The sequence below is a fragment of the Danio rerio genome, chromosome 21, assembly GCF_052040795.2.
Source record: "Danio rerio strain M-AB ecotype USA chromosome 21, GRCz13ab, whole genome shotgun sequence".
Taxonomy (NCBI): domain Eukaryota; kingdom Metazoa; phylum Chordata; class Actinopteri; order Cypriniformes; family Danionidae; genus Danio; species Danio rerio.
Window position 1 is genome coordinate 42,787,572 of NC_141041.1, and position 21,888 is coordinate 42,809,459.

At 35.1% G+C, this 21,888-nt stretch overlaps 2 protein-coding genes across 16 annotated transcripts in view; one reads left to right on the top strand and one right to left on the bottom strand.

The window, feature by feature from the left end:
- rbm41 (RNA binding motif protein 41) overlaps positions 1–17,162 on the bottom strand; it is a 41,905-nt gene extending 24,743 nt beyond the window's left edge. For 7 of the 12 annotated variants that reach the window (XM_087299609.1, XM_087299608.1, NM_001441886.1 and 4 more), the window contains 5 exon segments: positions 17,106–17,162; positions 15,493–15,609; positions 14,505–14,706; positions 12,175–12,379; positions 524–993 (listed from right to left, as the gene is read on the bottom strand). In XM_087299609.1, the coding sequence (XP_087155735.1) occupies positions 524–993; positions 12,175–12,379; positions 14,505–14,706; positions 15,493–15,609; positions 17,106–17,113 (1,002 nt within the window). In that variant the 5' untranslated portion in view covers positions 17,114–17,162. 12 annotated transcript variants of the gene reach the window in all.
- A 2,240-nt stretch (positions 17,163–19,402) lies between these two features.
- The window catches only part of klf8 (Kruppel like factor 8), a 77,941-nt gene continuing 75,455 nt past the window's right edge, over positions 19,403–21,888 (top strand). For 2 of the 4 annotated variants that reach the window (XR_015519635.1, XM_087300022.1), the window contains exon 1: positions 19,440–19,695. Coding sequence is in view for 1 of the 4 variants with exons in the window: in NM_001080003.2 (NP_001073472.1) it covers positions 19,669–19,695 (27 nt within the window). In the remaining 3 variants the exon portion in view is untranslated. 4 annotated transcript variants of the gene reach the window in all.

The window sequence follows — 21,888 nt, forward strand, 5'->3', positions numbered from 1 at the left end:
AAAAATAGGGCATTCCAAAAGTATGCTTATATTGTTTGTTTGCTTTTGCAATATTAGTACATGATAATAAAGCCAAAATGCCCAATAAAATGATACATTACTAATTCACTGTATTGTTACTGAAACATATTAATAACTTATTTACTTATATAGAGGTGTCACAGTGGCACAGTGGGTAGCACGATCGCCTTCCTAGCAAGAAGGTCGCTGGTGTGTGGAGTTTGCATTGGTCTCCTCTAGGTGCTCCGGTTTCCCCCACAAGTCCAAAGACATACAGGTATGGATGAATTGGGTGAGCTAAAATTGGTCATAGTGTATGTGTGTAAAGGAGTGTGTACAAATGTTTCCCAGTAATGGGTTACAGCTGAAAGGGCATCCGCTGTATAAAACATATGCTGGATAAGTTGGCAGTTCTGTGGCGACTTCAGATAAATAAAGGGACTAAGCTAAAAAGAAAATGAATGAATAAATAAATTTACATTATATTTACTAATAACATTACTTTATTATCATCTGCACTTACTTTGGATGGTTTTCCCCTCTGGTAGTTCTTAAATCGAGGAATGTTCCTTATGGCCTCTTCTGTCTCTCGATTGCTCTTGATCTCTTCATCTGAGACTTCCTTTATCCTTCCACTCAACGCAACGGGTCCATTATGTCCTTGCACAAACGCTGAGTTTAGCTTACCAACAGACTGGCTAACTGTGATTTTCACAGGCTGAATGCTTTTCTCCTGAGGCTGTGGTTGGTTAACAATATCTGATTTTGTGCACTTGTGCTGGTATTCAGGTAGACCGGATTCAGAGACCGTTGGACTTTGTGATTGGTCACTTTTAGAGTCTGATGATGTGCACTGGATATTAGTGACAGTTTCTGGCTGAAGCGTTGAAACATCACCAAATGTTTTGTTCTGCTCTTCAAGAAAGTCTTTGTAGAAATGGTCCATTGTTTTGGGCGATGTCGCCCTCTGCTGGCTGACATGTGAATCTCCATCTGGGGGCAGAAAACAGTGGAACAGTACAATAATGTACATAAAAACTCCTTTCACTAATAATGGCATCATTGTAAATATAAGAAAATCTATGTTTTTTTGATGACAGATGCCTTTTGAGAGACTTTCTGCAAAGAGATAACCTGTAAAGCACTGACAGAAAATGAGTAATTTATTTATGTATTTATGTATTAATGCCCTACCAGCAGCATTGGCTATATTCATGACTATACTTGGACTAAGTATACAATATACAGTATAATTTACAGTTGTAACTAATACAAAAATTTCGGTCCCACTTTATATTAAGTGGCCTTAACTAATATGTACTTACATAGAAATTAATTGTTTGTTACAATGTACTTATTGTGTAAGTACACGTATTTACTGTGTACTTATGCTTGATTAAATACACGTATGTAGTTACATCTGTAATTAACTTTTGTAATTAAATTGTAAATACACTGTTGACCATCCCTTAAACCTTAACCCACCCTCAAACCTACCCATGCCACCAAACCTGTCCATAACCCAACCTCTACCCCAACTCAAAAGCACCACAAGTGTTCTCAAATACATTATAAACCTAGTAAGTACATTGTATTTATTTTTTGATGTAAGTACATAGTAGTTAAGGACACTTAATATAAAGTAGGACCAAAATTTCTAACCTCCAAATAATTACTTGGTTTAGTACAGTTCAGAGGTGGGACCAAGTCATTGTTTGGCAAGTCACAAGTAAGTCTCAATTCATTGCCCTCAAGTCCCGAGTCAAGTCCCGAGTCAAGACAGGCAAGTCCCGAGTCAAGTCCCGAGTCAAAGGCAACAAGTCTCAAGTCAAGTCCAAAGTCCTGCAGTTTGATTTTCGAGTCTTTTCGAGTCTTTTTAACAGAAAAATAAAATATATACAGATTAGGTATGGTTGTAAGATCTGTATTAATTAAACAAACCTTTTTTTATTAAAGAACATTGCTTAGATATATAAAAATACAAATGCAATTTTCTGAAAAAGTACTGAACAGTGCTGCGTCTCGTCTTCACAGCATAATGCACAAGAACGAGTTCCACCAAAAAAAGACTCCATTTTGCCTCACATCACCCAGAAATTGCAGGTCTACTGCTGTCTAATTCATTAGGTTTAGTTGTGCTATGTTATGTCTTCGGTGATCAACTTGTGATTAACCAAAATTACATAACCTCAATGTGGTAGCAGTAGACCAACAACTCCTGTATATGCTGCAAAGTTAAATTGAGTGAAATTGGAATTTTGTCAATTGAATCTCGTGTGTGCTAAAGAGATGGAGTTGCAAATCTGTCTAGCAGCAATGTAAAATGGTAGCACATATTGTTAATGAAGTAGGCTACTTCATACAAACAATAAAGTTGTTTTCTTCACATAACGTTGAAGAGCTTTGCTCTCTACCTTGTGTGATGCTCGTGCACGGATTTCCTCTGTTTGTGGACAAAACTGATTGCGAGTTCTCAAATTTTCTCTCGCTCTCAAATATGCACTGCTCACACACAAATTTTCTTGAGCGCTCTCAGAGATTATATGCAAACTCACAATTTGTGTCGTGTTCCCTCTTCCTTTCATGCTTTTTGATATGATTCATATTGCTGCACTGTTTAATAACAATAACCAAAATACTAAAATAGACTTATATATTAAATGTTTAATCTAATAAACCATAACATTTTTGGTTGTTTTATATGATGAGATATTTTCAGTTTCAAACACTTAAAGACAGAGAATAGACCAGTGGTGCCCCCCTGAAAATATGCTTAAGGGGGGCCAGAAGAGGCCAGCTATGTCAGTGGCACCAATCAATCCACAATAATTTAGTGGCTGCTATTTATTTATTGAAATATTGCATTGTATTGCATTTATGTAAGTAGATTTAAATAAATAATGTCAACAGCAAAATCATATCGGGTTGGCCACAGGGGTGGCTAGAGTTTACACAGGGGTAACACCCCTTGTAAAGGGGTTTACACCATAAGGCACCCCTGGAATAGATGTTGGATGTAAAGAATGCATTTTATTTTAAAAGCATTTAAACAAAAACTAATGCAAGCAGAAATGTAACTGTGATAAAAATAAGGAAACACTTGATAAGGTATTATAGCCTACTGTACTATTCACTCTTCAAATAAATCTCACTATCAATCTCATTTTATCATGGCAGCTAAAATAAAGTAAACTAGTGTTTGCTGGCTTCCACTTTACTGATGAGATTGTGGAGGACATTTTCCATGTCATCCTCTTCATTTTGAGGAAAGCTGTTCCACAGGGCCCCTGAACACGTATATTGGCATGTACTGTGTTTTGAACAGTAGCCTACTACAGTAAAGAACGTCAATTGATCAGTTGTGGTAATACTATAGTTGCTATGGTAACACAAGTGTAATATAAACAAATTACCCAGTGCTGTATTATTTTACAATATAGGGTATTTTATACTACAAATCACTACACTTTACTGTAGTAAAACTACACTTTGTATTATTTTATCTGTTCACTATTGGTAATACTACTGTATTATGAAGCATTAATTAACAAGTCGTAAATAATACTAGCCTAAAACATAAGTATAATACAAGTATACAACAAGTATAATACTCAAAAACACTAGAATTTATTAAAGAATTTACCTTAACCTTTTAGTTTTTTGTGTATTGTTAATAAATAGTAAAGCAAGAAAGAAACCATATCAACATTCTTGGAATAACCCTTCGCTAAGCCTCGCCCTCCTTAGTTACTGTTGCTACGCCTGTCAAGCTTTCATGCCTGGCACATCTATTACAGTGTGTATGCGCTGGTGTCAGACATTCCCAAGGATTTAATTAGTCATTTTTGGCAAACAGGTGAGATATCTGAGAAAGCCAGACAAAAGAGGACTGCAGTATCCATTACAGGGGTATATTCACAACATAATAGCAACTGATTAAAAAATAATTTTATCAAAATTGAAGCAAGGTTAGCCTATAGCCACCTCATACGCTGAACATTCAACAGCATAGTTCATGCACAGCAGGAGAGGTGAAATTATAAAATAATCTAATAACCTAAGAAACTGATGGATTTGTGCCGAATATTAGCATCGTTGACCCCTAACAGTGTACAGTACCTATTACTGTCAGCATGTTTGTGTGCTCTTTATCCAGTTTTTATTCAAATTTGCAGTTAAGTGGAAGAAAAAAATTGAAATGCACATTAAAGTATAAATAACAGAAGTGAACAAATAGATTTTTCCTACCAGCAAATATTAGTGTATGTATTTATATGCGTTACAATAGCAAGGGTTTAAACTAAGCAGTGCTCACAGGGTTCAACTCTAAGGATTTTTTCTACTGGCCCGATCGGGCCAGTGGTTCTGATTTTTACTTGCCCAGCCCAAATTTTCACTGGCCCCACCAAAAAAAAAAAAAAGAAGTTAATCGCTATTTGAATGTGCGTGTGTGTACACACACACACAGTTGATTTCAGAATTATTAGTCCCCCTAAATTATTAGCACCCCTGTTTATTTTTTTCCCCAATTTCTATTTAACAGAGAACAGATTTTCTCAGCACATTTCTAAACATAATAGTTTTAATAACTCATCTCTAATAACTGATTTATTTTCTCTTTGTCATGATGACTGTAAATAATATTTTACTAGATATTCTTCAAGACACTTCTATACAGCTTAAAGTGACATTTAAAGGCTTAACTAGGGTAATTAGGTTAACTAGGCAGGTTAGGGTAATTAGGCTAGTTATTGTATAATGATGGTTTGTTCTGTAGACAGTCTGAAAAACAATTAGCTTAAGAGGCTAATAAATTTTACCTTAAAATGGTTAAAAAAATGTTTTTATTCTAGCCAAAATAAAACAAATAAGATTTTGTTCAGAGGAAAAAATATTATCAGACAAAATATCAACATTTCTTTGCTTTGTTAAACATCATTTAGGAAATATTTTAAAAAGAAAAAACAAAAAACAAAAGGGGGCTAATAAATCTGTATATATATTTACGGTAATTTTTAAAATGTTTAAGGAAAACTATTCAGTTCATCAAGGCTATATTTATAAATGTAAAAAAGGTGTAACTGTTAAATATTTATTAAAATTTTAAATAACTGCTTTGTTATTGTATTTAGTTTCAAATAAAATAATTACTCCAGACATTATTGATTTTATAACTATTACCATTAATAAATATAATAATAATTAATATTAGTGATTTCTGAAGGATCATGTGACTGGAGTAATGAAGCTGAAATCTCATCTTTAAAATCACTGGAAAAAATGAATAAATTAAATGATAAACTACTTTTGAACAGTTATTTTATAGTGCAACATATCACAATTTGTATTTATGATGAAATAATTGCAGCCCTGGTGAGCAGAAGAAGCTTGTTTTAACATATTTAATCACACTGACCCCAAACTTTTGTGTATTGTGTATAGAATATTTTATAAGTGAAAATGTGCACTTTAATTTTAACAACCCACAGACATCGTCACCAAATACAAATCGAGGTCAGACTTTCTCATATATACAGAGCCTCATTTCAATTGTCAGGTTTTGTAGAAATCGATCAATTGAATTAATCAATCTATTAAAGAAACGTTGACTATAATTCTGTATTTTAGGCTTAAATTATAGAGAGACATAGCAGATGAACCGAGACTGCATCAGATCAATGTAAATCTTTCTTTCGAGCTGTCAGTGCGGAAATGAACAAAAGGCCTATTATACGATTAAAATATGGAAAAATTAACAGATAGTAATTTCGGTCAATTTTCCTGACGGATAAACCGAGATCAGGCTGGACAAACAGCTCTCGGTAATATTTCAGCATGCTTTCACTTTCGCATTTACCGGTAAGAATGACATCTCGCCCTGCTCATCATTCCCTCTTCATATAGCCGTATATATGGCTATTACACGATCATGATACACTGTGATATAGCCTGGGTCGTTAGTTCGTTGCATTGTTTTGTTTTCTCGCTACAATCGATACGCTCAATAGGACAGAGACCGCGTCTCATTCAGGCGATCTTGGACTGATTGATTTGGCGCGGAAGCGAGCGCAACTGCTGGATATATGCTAAAAAAAACGCGCTAACGGGTGAAACGAGACAGATTCCGAAACAAACGTCTATGTGTGAAAGCACCGTAAGATTGTATTTGCACACAATTGGCAGACAGTCGCAGCACGCAGCTCTGGCTCGATCTGGCAGGCAAAAAGGCAGCAGCTGGCCCGATCGAGCCAGTAACATTTTGTACACTGGCCCGAGTGTCTCGCACGCTGGCCCCGGGCCATCGGGCAGTCCTTATTGTCGAGCCCTGGTTCATAATATCGAGTGGAAAAAAAGAAAAAGACCGCTGGGAAGCATAACCTGCTTTGTTTTTTTTTATTTTTTTTAAAGAAACACAGTTTAGATCTGTTTAGGATAAGAGGAGTGTGAGTTATTGCCACCTATCATTGAATGTGAATATCGAAAACAAAACCAACTTAGCTTAACTCCTTTACCGCCCCTCACACAGCTTGATCCACGCTGGCATTTCTCCTCTTGGGCTTTGGTTTTGAAAAGGGAAAAAATCCCACCACCCAGTCCAAACTTTTAGGATAGCGGGTGTCAGATTTTCACAATCCAATTGCGCAACGATTTGGCTTGTTTCCCTCCTCGAAAGCTTGACAGAGCCTCTGCCCGTAGCTACGATTGGTAAGCCGCGATTGGTGGGTGGCGGTTTTTGGGCGTGGCTTAGCGAAGGGTCAGTTTAACAAGAGGATCCCGTGAGAGCAAAAGCACTAAAGGTATGAGACGCCATCGTAAACAAAAGTCAAGCGAACGCAAAGAGACTGAATGCACGAGAGAGAGAGAGAGAGAGAGAGAGAGAGAGAGAGAGAGAGAGAGAGAGAGGTGTATGTTGTATGTGAGAGAGAGAGAGAGAGAGAGAGCGAGTATTGGCACGCGAGTATTGGCTCGATCTCAAGTTCAAATTCTCTCTGCGTTCGCTTGACTTTTGTCCACTCCGGCGCCTCATAGTAGTCACGTTGGATACTGTCGAATCAAAACAATCTACCGTGCTTCGATTGGAGGTCATGCCGAAAGCGCGCATGCTCACACACACGCGCGCGCATGCTGTCACACACACGCACACATAAACGGAGAGAGAGAGAGCGGTCCATGTCAACATACTTTTTTATCGTTGGGCTTTTCATGGGAAGCAGCAAGTCTTTACAAGTCAATAGGGGCAAGTCCTAGTCAAAGTCCAAGTCATTTATGTTCAAGTCCAAGTCGAGTTGCAAGTCTTTTTATATTTTGTCAAGTCGAGTCTAAAGTCATCAAATTCATGACTCGAGTCTGACTCGAGTCCAAGTCACATGACTCGAGTCCACACCTCTGGTACAGTTATTTATAACTTAAAATTTAAACTAATATTATTTAAACTTGTATGTAGTTTGAGAATTCACATGTATGTTTCCTGTATTATATAACTTAGAAATCATTAGTGATTGAGGGAGTGAGCTGAAATAACCAACACAGACACATTTCAGTTTAGGTTAAAGAATGTGCGAGATGATTTTTACCATACAATGGTTTAACCAGTAGGTTATCATATGTTTGTATTATTTTAAATTCATAAACATTTTTTAAACTTTATAATTTCTTCTTCATGAACTTCATTCGTTTATTCATTCATTCACTTTCTTTTCGGCTTAGTCCCTTAATAAATCTGGGATTGCCACAGTGGAATGAACCACCAACTTATCCAACATTTTTTTATGCAGCGGATGCCCTTCCAGCTGCAACCCATTGCTGAAAAAAAAATCCATACACACTCATTCACACACATAAACTATGGTCAATTTTAGCATACCTAATTAAGAATGGGGAGAACATGCAAACTCCACACAGAAATTCCAACTGACCCAGCCGAGGCTTGAACCAGCGCCCTTTTTGCTTAGAGGCCACAGCGCTACCCACTGCGCCACCACGTATAAACTTTAGATTTGTTGTTTAAATAAAGTGGACTAATCATACGATAAGTAATAATTTAACATTTACTTATGTAGAACAAACACACACATGCAGTTTTGAGAAGTATTGTCTATGAAATGTTACAGATGCCTGTAAAAGTTTAGATAGCAATATCATCTCACTTTTTTTATCACCTAACATATACCAATTAGGAGGAAAACACCAACCACACCCCATCAGATATGCATTGATTAACTGATATAAATCTATCTTTCTCAAACAGTTGTCACTGCGTTATCTAACGGTAAGTAGATGTTTTCCTTGTTACCTAGCAACATATATCAATTAATAGCAAACAGCCACCAAACCTCATCAGATATGTGATTCACTGGCTTGCTTGGCTTGGGACTTGTGGAGCTGCACAGTGATGGATTTGCTCTTCAGTGTTTGGACTTTCAGCAAAGAAAAGGAAACCCCACTGAACTAAACTGAACTACAACTCTAAAAACTGGACAGACACAATTTTAATTTACTAGAACTTTTGTGTTAAGCTGCTTTGACATAATCTACATTGGAAAAAATGCTATAGAAATAAACATGAATTGAACTGAATCCATACCTGTAATGAATGTATCTTTCTCAAACAGGTGTAAATACGTTGTCTAAGGGTGCTTTCACACCCTTTTTGTTTCGAAACAGGGATTAAAATTGTTACAATGTTGCCTTTTGTATTTGGTGCGGTTCACTTTCATACGGCAAAGTTTCTAAACGGACGCAAACCGCTTGTTAAGTGGTGACGTGTTTGTGACGTATGTATACTGTTTCCGGGTCCAAGCCGCCATTCATTTGAGTGGAGAAATCATTCATTTATGATTACGTTTTATTCCTATCACACATTAAAGGTAATTTTACATAAAGTCATAGTGTACACAACAATCTCTGGGCTTGCTGCATAACAAATACCAAAATTTTAACAATTTATAAAACAATGAATCACTTTCTGGCCATCGGATATTAGGCATGGACATATTTATTGCGATCGTGACTTTCGAAAGTATTAAATCGCTTTGTAAACGTTTATTATTACCATTTCATGAATCTCCCCATTCAGTTGAATAGAGCGCTTGGACCCGGAACCCGGTGTGCAAGTAAACTCCTCTCACATTGTTTAGAGTTTCACAGTTTATTTTGCACAGTCTCGCTCAGCTGTCATGCGTCCTTATTTTAATTTATGGCAATGAGCAATAAGACATTATAAGCGAAAAGCTGCGCTTTAATCTTGAAGAGTGACACCCACAGACATCGTCACCACATATAAATCAGAGGAAAGACTTTCTCATTCTTAGGCCTTGGCTAGAATTATGCATCATAGGCTTTACATTATAGAAAGAAATAACAGCTAACTAAGACTGCAGTTCGGTCAGTTTTCCTAACAGATATACAACTTTCGTTAATAGTTCAGCAAGCTTACACTTTCACATTTGACATGAAACGCACATTAACCAGTAGGAATGTCATCACCCCCAACTCATAGTTCTCACTTCATATAGCGGTATATGTGGCTATTACACAACCATAATACGCTGTGATATAACCACACTCGAATCGCTTTGCTTTCTCACATAATCAATCCGCTCCAGAGTTCGTTTTTGGCATGGATCCGAGCGCGATTGCTGGATTCACATATGCCAAATGAACCTTGCTAACCGGGCAAATGAGACAGGTTCCGATACAAAAGTCTTGGTGTGAAAGCACGCTAAAGGCCAACAAATCACCCAATAACACAGATGCACGCATACACACACAGTTAGCTTAAGCAATGGGAAACTTTTTTAAAATATATATAAAAAAGATAACTGAATTAGTTTGATTACAATCTATTTACCGGAACTATAATTTAACTTATCTGCGTAAAATCGAATTACCGGAATGATAATCCGTAATTAATTATAATTAAATAATAAGAATTTAATGACATTGAGAATCTAATCAAGAATCTAATTCCCGGATGAATAAAATATACATATATAAAAAGGGGCGGTGCTTAGGCTGAAAGTCCCTCCCCAACTCTCTTGTAGGGCTACATTAGCTGCTTTCCAAAATTCTCCTATATTTTTCAAAAATGTTTTTTCAGAAAACTGTTCTGTTTGTTTGTTTGTTCGTTATCAATGTAAACTAGGGCAGCACAATATATCGCAAAATGATTGTTATGGTGATAATAGTATATGCATTATATGTATCGCAGATGAGTGAAAAATTACATTTGTTTCAATGCATGGATGTTAATCTTTATCCCAGTAGCCCCAGTAGTTGCTAGTCTGCTATTGGCTGGAGCAGACCAATGCTGAAAACAAATACTTAGGGTGGGAAAATGACAACAGCCAATCAGAGTCAGAATTAGGGTTGGGTATCATTTGGTTTTTTTTAATACCGGTGCTAAATCGATACTTTTAAAACGGTACCGGTGCCAAAACGGTGCCTGAACCGATACCTTTTGGCCACAAATTTAACTGACAAAAAAAAAAAATTATATATATATATATATATATATATATATATATATATATATATATATATATATATATATATATATATATAAATATTTTATATATTTTTTATATTTGAATTTGTTTGTTATCATAAATGCAAGATTTGCATTATGCCATTAACATTACATTAGCTTACTACTAACCTGTGGAAAGGCTGTCATCAAAATCAGGGAGCACCTTTTTTCTGGCTTTGGGGCTTGTGACTACTTTTACATGGACATCAGGGATCTATTGATTTGCCTTAATCTGAATAAGACAATAATATGATTCAGGTGTTTACATGAGCTGCTTTTTGAACGTCATGATTCCCAGTTACATTTAATAGCACATAGATCCATCAACGTCATTGTGTCGCTGTCACCAGCTTATAAATGTTTCCTCCGCAGTTTGTGTCTGTGGTCCTTTAAGATATTAAAAAAATCACTGTTAACGTGGTAGACTCTTGATCAGAGTAGTGACTTAATCATATTAAAATCCAATAAGTATTGGTGTCCATGTAAACGTACTCAGATAATGTGTCAGATGATGTCACAAGCTGTCAGAGATGGTCCATTCCTCAATTTTAAGTTGATTCCATGAGCACTCACATTTTATACGTTTGACGTGTTTCTCTCTTACACGCAACTTTTGTAACATCTGTTGCATGTTGGTGTGTCAGAATCCTTGCTTGTAAAATATAGCCATACTGTAGAATGCTTAGTTTAAGCAAATTAGTTGAACGCGATCTTGCGTGTTGATGAAGTGAGTCGCTCGCATCATGCGCTGTACTGCGCGCTTTGCCTTCTATAGGCTTCGATAACAAACGCCTGACATAGCTGACATCCAAACCCCTCAAAGCTGTTTAGAATTAAACATTTAGAGATGGTGTAACACAACGCTTACTCACGTGTGTCTTTAATGCACCCCTTTATGCTTCTTAAGCGCGTCACACAGCGGATGCGCCGCTCAGAGCCGCGGCACAGAGCGCACATGACAGATGATAGTGTCACACCAGACGTGCACATTCACATGTTATTTAAAATGAAAATAGTCAGATGGCGCTCTGAGGCATGGCAGAAGTAAGAACAGTCAAGAGTCGTGGCTGGATGCCGTGGACAGCCGCTGACTTGCGGATTCTAAAATGCATGGCGCTGCTTCCGGTGCGCGACCTGCTTTAAGTTCTTGTTCCAGCACCGAAATTAGGCACCGAAATTCATATGCTGACTTGACCCGGTGCATACCGGTTCCAAAGGTACCAAATTTTGGTACCCAACCCTAGTCAGAATATCTGCCAATGTTTTCACTCATTCATAGGAAGTAAATGACTAAATGTTTGGACCTTGACACAATTTGTTTTAGTCTGAAATAAAAATAGCTAGAGCTGAAGAATATCTTTTACCTGTTTTTTTTTTTATATTATTCAATTAAGGATATAAAAACTAATAAAATTAACATTTTTATAGGGAAATGTTATATTGAAATAAATATAATTTTCACAATACTCAACAACATCCCTATTTTTCCAGCATCGTGCAGCCATAAAATGAACAGACTTTTTTGTTAATATTTTTGAGCTAAACATTAAAAGGTTAACGAACAGTTTTTTCTGCTCATTTTTGTCAATATTAGTAGAGAACACTGTAAAAGTAAAGCTACTTGGCATTACTATAGTGTGTTTCACCTTGATGGTAAAGGGCAGTGAGGAAGCTGGAGCGGTCGCTGCCTTGAAAAAGAGCTTTCTCGATTTCCATCTCTCTGCGGGACAGCGCTCGACTGCTTGAGAAGCGCTGGGGTCGGGACAGCAGCTCCGCATGAGCTGCCATTTTATCCCGGATGGCCTGCAGACGCTCATTCCTCGCCTCAGGGGCCACACAAACCCCTCTGTCCTGAGAAAAACAAGAAAGCGGGTCCAAGTTATTCAAGATAAAGAAAACTAGGAGTTTAAGCAATGATGAACTAAATAGCTGAATATTTCTTTCGGGCTTCACAAATAAATGACAATGTTTTTAAAATGTTCCACTTTCAGATGGATCTGCAAACAGCCTGCATACAACCTACAAACACATGCGCTACTGTAATCTGAACATTGTTGATTTGGTTGTCAAGAACTTGTGTGTTGCTTCAGAGATAATGATTGAATAGTTTTGCAAAAACATTCACTTTGAAAATGTTTTCAAAAAGTCTGCATTTTCGAGAGTGGTCTGGATGCAGTGCTTTTTAATGGACTCGCCTAATCCTACTTCTCACAGTGACGTGACTGGCTCAATTAAGTGCATTGTGTCAGACATTGCATCACTGAGAATTCTGCGATTTACAGTGTGACTCTGAAAGATATTTCCAAAGGAAATAATTTTATAATAATCATAAAATTTTTTTAAGTTTTTTAAGTCCTGTAACATGTCTTAAAAACAGAAATAAGACAAAAAATAATAAAAATCACCTAGTAAATGTGTAACAAATTGTCTCTACGCCATAAAGTGCCGTCAAACTCAAACCTTGTCATTAAGCTCAGTCTCCTGTTCTAATGCTCCTGTTCTAGTCCTGCTGCGTTATGATTGCTTCAAATAGCACACTGTGAGAGAAGTATCAGTCAGGAGCATGCATTGATACAATTCCAAAATAATCTCACAGCCCTACTCTTCATTATAAAGTTAAACCTGGATACAGTTGAAGTCAGAATTATTAGCCCTTCCTGTTAAACCGAGTTGTTTTTTTTCCTCAATTCCTGTTTAACCGAGATATTTTTTTCAACACATTTTTAAACATAATAGTTTTAATAACTCATTTCTGATAACTGATTTATTTTATCTTTGCCATCTTTTGCCATTTTTTGTTTTTTTATCTTCAAAATGTTAAAAACTGCTTTTATTTTAGCAGTTCTAAAACAAATAACACTTTCTCCAAAAGAAAAAATACTATCAGACATACTGTGAAAATTTCCTTGCTCTGTTAAACATCATTTGGGAAATATTTAAAAATGAAATAAATAAATTAATAAGTAAAATACAAAGGGGTTTTAATAATTCTGATTTTAAATGTATAACATGCGCCTATAATTAAACCGTCACTACAAAATATTTTCTTTTCTTTTTTTTTTTTTTGAAGTTTACATTTTCAGGATCCATAATGCTGTGGTGGTGTAAATGAAATTTTTTTTTTTTCTGTTTCAATTTCACAACAGTGTTGTGTTAAGACTCCTAATGCTATTATAACTCTATTTAACTTGAAAAAGCATAAATGTCAGCTAAAAATAAAATAACAATTTAATGTAACTGCCAACAAAATATTGCTCTTTTTTTGGTTATAAATTATAAATAAACATGACAAAACACAGCAAAAGTACTAAAAATTACAATTAAACTTTCCATTTAAACTTTTTCATTATTTTGTTTTTCAAAAGTTTGTATTTTCAGTCACCCAAAACTAACATAACAGGTTAAAAACGTTGTGTGTATTAATAAATGCCCCTCATGCTATTACACAGTTTTTTTGTTCCTTAAAACAAAATAGATATTCACTGAAACAAATGAACATTAAAAAAAATACATTTTATTTCAAAATTAAATACAATTTTTTTTTCAAATCATATAGATATTTTTTTTTTATATTAACAAAAAATATATATATAAATTTTAAATATTTTTATTTAGAAATAAATAAATAAATGATTTTTTTATATTTATGAATATAAATATAAATAAATAATAAATGAATAAATGTTTTTATATTTAAAAATATAAAAATAAATAATAAATGATTAATTTAGAAAATAATTTTAAAAAGCAGCTAAATTAATAAAAATATAGGATTAAAAAGAAAACATAAGATAATAATAATTCTGTAACTAAAAACTGATAATAATGATACCAAAATAATGTTAAAATGATACTAAACTAACACTGTCTGAATCCCTCTCTGACCAACAGCTACCATTCTTCATGTCAGATTTCTGGAAATGTAAAATCCCTCTGTTTAGGACACTTCATGATAAGGGTAATAGCTAAAGCAGACCTTGAGGGAGCTCTCCGGCTGCTCCCTGCTCCTCCACAGCAGTATTTCAGCATCTGTTAGGCCCAGTTCTCTGAGAGCCGCCAGCTCTTGATCCCCGTCCTGCAGGGCCTGAAACTGAGACAGACTCCTCACACCAGCGGCCTGTTCCCCAAACGGCTTGTACATCGCAGCTGGAGCAAAGCATTTCTTCTTAGCCACACACCTATGACAAATAAACAGGTGAATATTAATGTCCATGACCTATAATGAACAGAAAAAACAGGCAAATGTTGTGCTTTGAATAATATTAAAATGTTTTAGCTTGAATTTCTTTTTGCAGAAAGTTAATAGCAAATATGAGGACAAGAATGCATAATTTACCTTAGGTTTTGGAAAACAATCTGAGATACTCCCTCTGCCATATTTGATAGCTTGATAGTAGTTTAACAAACTTTACATTTTTTCTGTTGTCTATTTTCAACACCCAGGATTTGAAATGGTAATTTTGAAGCGAAAGCTTGTAAATGTATATTATCCTGGCATGTTAACCTTAAAGGAACACTAAACTATTTTTGAAAATAAGCTCATTTTACCCCTAAGCAAGTCCCCTACAGTTAAACAGTTGAGTTTTACCATTTTTTATCCAATCAGCCGATTGCCATGTCTGTTGGGAGCACTTTTAGCTTAGCTTAGCCTAGCATAAATCATACCAGGTTAGACCATTAGCATCTCAATCAAAAATGCAAAAAAAAAAGATGCTAATGGTCTAATCTGATTCAATGATTTATGCTAAGCTAAATGTGCCCCAGCCAGACCTGGAAATCCACTGAATTTATTAAAAAAATGTTAAAACTCAAAATGAATGTGAAATCTACCTAATTTGCAAGTAAAGTCGAATTAAAAGTGACAGATTTTTATTTATTTTTTTTTACAAAATTCTCTACTGAAATAGCAAAAGTAAAAAAAAAAGTCAACAGATTTTGTCTGGCCCAGTTTATCAGGAACTAACCGGTCAATGTCAACATCTGTGTCCAGTTGTTGCAGCAGCAGATTGTGCAGTTGTCTCTGGCCTTCTGTCTCCTGTTCTTCAGGGATGGGCACATCATCACAGGCATGACGAGTAACCCTATAAATAATTACAAAATCATTTTTGAGTTCTTTAAACTCCTCAGCCCAAATGCTTGTTTTATGTTCATAATTCTAAATATTCTTTTTTTTAAGCATAAAGACTGCACATCAGTGAGTCTATGAGACAAATTAAACTATATTTATTTTAATTACACTTTTAATGGTTTAGCGTTACAATTTTCCTCTTATTCCGATTATTGCACTAAAATGTTCATGAAATATAATGTATGAGCAAAAAAAAAAATGTATGAAAACAAACGTAATGCTAAATAAACTTATTTAATTAAATATAACAAATTCAAGGTAAAACAAAAACTAGATAAAACAATCTATTCTGTATGCTGTCACTGATAAAAAGTTATGTTCATTTTACATTGTTATGATGGTTTTCAAAATTGGTAGATAATACTGCACACAGCCTAAATTAAACTTGTTAAAACATAAGTATTAAATAAAAGGTGCATAGTATGTCATATAATGAGAATGTCAAAATAAATCAGCATTTTTTTTCTTGAATTAGAAATCTAATTACTGATTATGATCACTTCCTATTTTGATAATTCCATCACTTTTCTGTGGCATAGTCCCTTTATTCATCAGGGGTTGCCACAGCGAAATAAACCGCCAACTTATGCAGTATATTTTACACAGCGGATACCCTTCTAGCTGCAACCCAGTACTGGGAAACACCCATACACACTCATTCTCTCTCTTTCTCACACTCACACACACACACTACGGAAAATTTAGTTTATTCAATTCAACTATGGCGTATGTCTTTAGACACTGGGGAAACTGAAGCACCTGGAAGAAAATCACGCAAACTCGAGGAGAACATGCAAACTCCACACAGAAATGCGACTGACCAGGTCGGAACTGGAACCAGCGACCTTCTTGCTGTGTGGCGACAGTGCTAAGCACTGAGCCACCGTGTCGCTTTCTAATTGATCTTTTTTTGTGTAAACGAATAAACATACTTCATTATACCAACTACGGATTATTACATTATTCACATATTTTATCCCTATTGTAATTTTTAAGTCAATTTGGGCCAAAGTATGTGTCAAATCATTTAATAAAAATCGTTAAATAAATATGACAGAATTATACGTTCCTTTCATTACAACAAATTAAAATGTTTAACTGTTACACAAACTTCTCACATTCAGAACACAAAACAAGACAAGCCAGCAAGTAGAGGTTACATCGTCACTCAGGTCAAAAAAAGATATACAATAACGATAAACTAAATAAAACAATGATTTATGATCAACATTAAAACGTGTCGTACGTTTAATTAACTACCACTCAACCTATCGACCAATGTGTGTTATCATCATCAATAAGTCTTAACGGCTGTAATCGACTAGACCTTAGTGATGGGATTTTTCAAATCAGAGTTCATTGAAAGTCAATGTTTTGGTTTGACAAGTTTTGTTACTGGCTTCAGACCGAAACTAAAAACAAAAAATACCGTTTAGTCCTCTGCCTTACCGCTTCATGTTTACACTTTCCCTCTATTTCCCGTTCCGACAGGAAAGAAGCTGTGGCGGAGAGGATTTTGGGAAATGTAGTTTTAACCCAAAGACTCTCATTCGCGGTGCTCTGCAAATGCCTATCTTTGTAAAAAAAAAAAAAAAAAAAAACCTTAACAGTATTTTCATCCTTCTTTTATTCAAATGTATTGAACTAAACTAAACTAATAAAATGTTCTAAACAGTTTAATTAATAAATAAAGAAACAACCCCCCCCAAAACGAGTTTAGGACTAATTGATTTTTATTTGTGTACTTTCAATTTACACAGTTTATCCAACAAAAGCAAACCATTACTAAACCAATTTATTTAAAAGGGATTTGTTTTTGTCTATTACTCAAAAAAGCAAAAACAAGCAAACACAAAAAACAGTGTAAAATCTTACGTTGATTCAGAAAGCAAGCACTATGATGGCAGCTGTTGTGATATTGGCATTGCAGCCACAAAAATATTAACATGATCACTCATTTATAGCCCTTACAGTCCTGGTGAAAATAAACGCGTATGTCCCAGCTTCATATTTCCCGTTACACAAAGACTTCCAGTTAAGTGGAAAGAAAAGACCATGGCAAATGTGTTTCAGAACAACTGAACATCAAAGTCTTTAGAAGCACAGATTCATTAAGCCTTTATCCTAAATTATAATTGTATACATTCATGACCCTCCACCTGAATGTCGGATAAGTCAACCATCCGATCTTCAGGGTATAATTGCTGAAAGTTGGCTTTGTAAGTAAGCCATAATGGTGCGACAAATATATTTATACTGCGTAGTTTGTAACTTAGTAACCCTTTACATTGCAATATGCTACATTGTAACTTGCGTACTGTTGGTGAATCCCTGCCTTCCTATCAGCTGAAAAGTTTTGCTGCCACTCACCAAACTCTTCTCGACTATTCTCTGTAAACTGAAGACATATTTCTATGTGAAATATATATTTTATATACAAGCAGTTTTTGAAATACTCATCCTGCATTAACAACAATGCCAAAAACAACAAAGTCTCTTTATTCATCTTTCTTCGTCTTCAGATGCTCTGTTTGAACTTCTGCAGATTGTCTTGACCACGTGCCTTAACGCATTGAGTTGCTGCCCTGTGATTTGGACAGTTTATGTAATAAACAGCTATTTAATTTTGTTTCTATTTTTTCTCAAGGTTTTCCATGTTTCATTTTAATTATTGCTTCATTCAGTAAACACTTTAAACTAGTCAAAATAAAAGTGTTATTTGTTAAAATGTATGATTATGTTCTAACAGTATTTGTACTTTTATTTGGGAATAAATGCCATCAGTTTGCAGAACAAAACAAAAGTTTTTTTTACACAAACACAACGAACGCCACTTGGTCAAAATAACAAAAGGGATATATTCAGACATGTTTATAGACTATTTATGTTAACACATTGATGTTTTTTGCTACTTAAAAGTAAATATATATATATATATATATATATATATATATATATATATATATATATATATATATATATATATATATATATATATATTAGGTAGAATAACCCTGCCTCTCAGTAACAAAAAAAAAAAAAAAAAAGATGAATTGCCATTTTATGGGGGAAAATGCTCCAAAAAACAAACAAAAAAAAAACGATATTTTTACCCAAACACATACCTACGAAATCCAATTTATTTCCGATACAGGGTTCCACACTATTCATTCAGGTTATCCCAACACAAATAGATTAAGTCAACTAAACATTTAAGTGGATTGAACATAAAACGATCAAGTTGTCCCACATAAAATCTCAAAAATTGTGTTGTTTTAGCTCATTTTAAATACGTAGTTCGAACAAGCAGCAATATATATATATATATATATATATATATATATATATATATATATATATATATATATATATATATATATATATAAAACTGTACTACAAATGCTGAATAATGCAATATGAACAAACACACTAAGAACAATAAATAAAATACGTCTTTTTTGTCTGCTTTTGCTCAAATTAGGGGTAATTTTATCTCCAAAAACTAGTCATTCTCATATAAGGCATCATCACCTCTGTAACACATGCAAAAAAGGACCAAAAAAAGTCGAGCAACTTCGAACATCCGTTGCAACTTGACGTCATTAGGCGAGGTGACAAAGTGATGATGATGATGTTTCTGAACTTCTATTATTGTGGTGGCGCGCTGACACACACACACACACACACACTTGCAGCGGCTGTGATTGACACAGTGAAGGGGTGGGGACGCAGGGTGGGGTCAGCAGCAGGGAGAGGCGGAGGAGAGACTCACAGCTCGAGCCCAACCCTGAAACACGGCAACAAACACACACCGAAAGACGAACGGGGCGACGGAAAGAGGGCTTGTTTCTCGACGCCAGGGATATGATTTCTGTGAACCTCCGAGCCAACGAGCGCACATTTCTTCTCTAATACTGAGGCGGATAATACTGACTGTTATTCAAATCTCACCCCGCCCGAGCCGACCGACCCCCCCTCCACTCCACCCCTTCACCGCCGCTTAGATACCGAGATGCACACGGAGACTCGGAACAAAAAAGTAAGTCTGTTTATCGTTTGCAATCGACACATTTGCAGCATAGATTTGGCCGGCTGTGGTTGTTCGCTTTCTGTTCTGCAGGACTCCTCCGGAGTTCCTCATCTGTGAGCAGTTACCCGGTTTCGGTTTGCTCTGCCGTTAACCGTAATGAGCCGATAATATCATCTGAGCGATTCCCGTGCATGCGCCTCTGAGCCCGTGCTTAACTTATCCGCGAACCTGACACGTTGACTCGGGCGCATTTAAAACAGCTGTGCAAAGTGTTAAAGTCAGATAGGGAGAGATTGAGCGACTCGTCTGTCAGAGCCGTCGAGGGTCTGCAGTGCCGTTTTAAAGCGGTGAAGGCAGGAAGGAAGCGCGCCGAATGCAGCTCGCCGGAGAGACACCATCTTAGCTGCTTTCTTAAAGGGGCCGCAGCCTTTATTCTTATGGGGTGATGAGGACATTCTGTTATGTTTGTTGGTCCTCTCAGTTCTGTGTTTTGTATTCCGTGGCTTTCGCTGTTATAAAGAGATGTCAGTGTTTTGGCTAATAATGTCAGGCTCCAGCTAATACCACGCAGGTTACAGCAGTAGACTGTAAGTTATACAGAAAACTGTCATGAACATCCCATGATGTCAAGTGAGCAAGGGAGGGGGTGCATTAGTGTAAGTGGTTTGTTTGTTTGTTTGTTTTTGTTGCACATACATATGTATTGGAACTTCAGGGTCATCATATTGACACGTCTCCTCCTGTAGTACCCTTGTATGTATCTGCAGGGTCATACATTACATTTATTAAAAACATTTTAGCACAAATTTGACTATCACTTATCTTGTTCTGAAATGTACTTGCTCTGGCATTTACAAATTGGAAAAAACATCTTTGTTGACGTTTATCAAGCATGTTTATCAAATAATCATTTTTAATTTATTGTATATATGTACAAACTTAATACAAACATCTACATCTCACAACAATTAAGAACAAATAAAACAAAATATTATATTAACAATACTATCAAAGTATAAACAGATGCTAGGGGTAAAAATAAATAAATAGCTAAGATAATAATAAGAAAAATATTTTATTATTTAAATTATATTTACATAATACTTCATAAGTGTTTTTGTAGCTTTTCTGTTTTTAATGTTACACAGTGTAGTACCATTTTGTTTTTAATGGTAAGCTAATTTCTTGTCATGTTAATCAAATAATCATGTTATTATAGGCTAATCAAATGATTTTAATAGAAATAAACTGACTAACTGTTATTTTTGTTTCGATAAAAGTTTTGATATCACAAACGCTATTGATTATTTCTAAAAATTTAATTTACAATTGACGATCCACAGACCAGTATTGTAACTATTTCATATAAATACAGTGGGTAGTCAGAAAAGGGATAGAATGTAGCATATGGAAAACAATCAATTCATTGCTTTGGAGAATACATGCAAATTAAATCGCAGTCAAAAAATAATTAATTAATTAATTTAATACATTTAAAACTGTATTTTGTCAACAACGTGAAAAAGTTAATTGTTTATTATATCACAATTGCTATTATAATATTGTAATAATAAATGCTAATGTTACAAACAAAACATTAGTCCATGGTGTTAATAAACAGCTAATTATGCAAAACAATAACTGCTATATAACCACTAAGGCTGCACAAATAATATTTGACTTGCATAAGTTTCACTACTATATTTTTTATGATAACGGAATTAAAGAATTCAAACAATTGAAACAAAACAAAGCTCTGATCGGCTGCTGCACCAATAAGCTTAAATGAAATGTGTGCTGTTGGTAATAAGGCTTAGCACTCCGAAATAACTCGGCTAAGTTCAAACGCTGTATTTGTAGATTTTAGATCCCCTAAATTGACAATCTCCTCATGAAGTTTTACATTCCACTAGTTTATTTAATTGTAATTAATTGAGAGTTTTATGTAATTTAGCAGGTGCAGTTTTTGCCCCCAAGGTACTTTGCAGCAGAATGTAGTTATTAAAATAATACAATAATATGCTAATGCTAACTATTGTTTCTTACTGTGATAAATAGCTCGTAGGTTAATAAATGGGTAATTGGTAAATATGTAATATTGTAGTTGACTGTCGCAATAACAATCTTTCTTTTGATATGACTAACTTGCAAAATGTTTTTCTGTCAGCAATTTAAAAACAAGAAAATTTATTTTGTAATTAT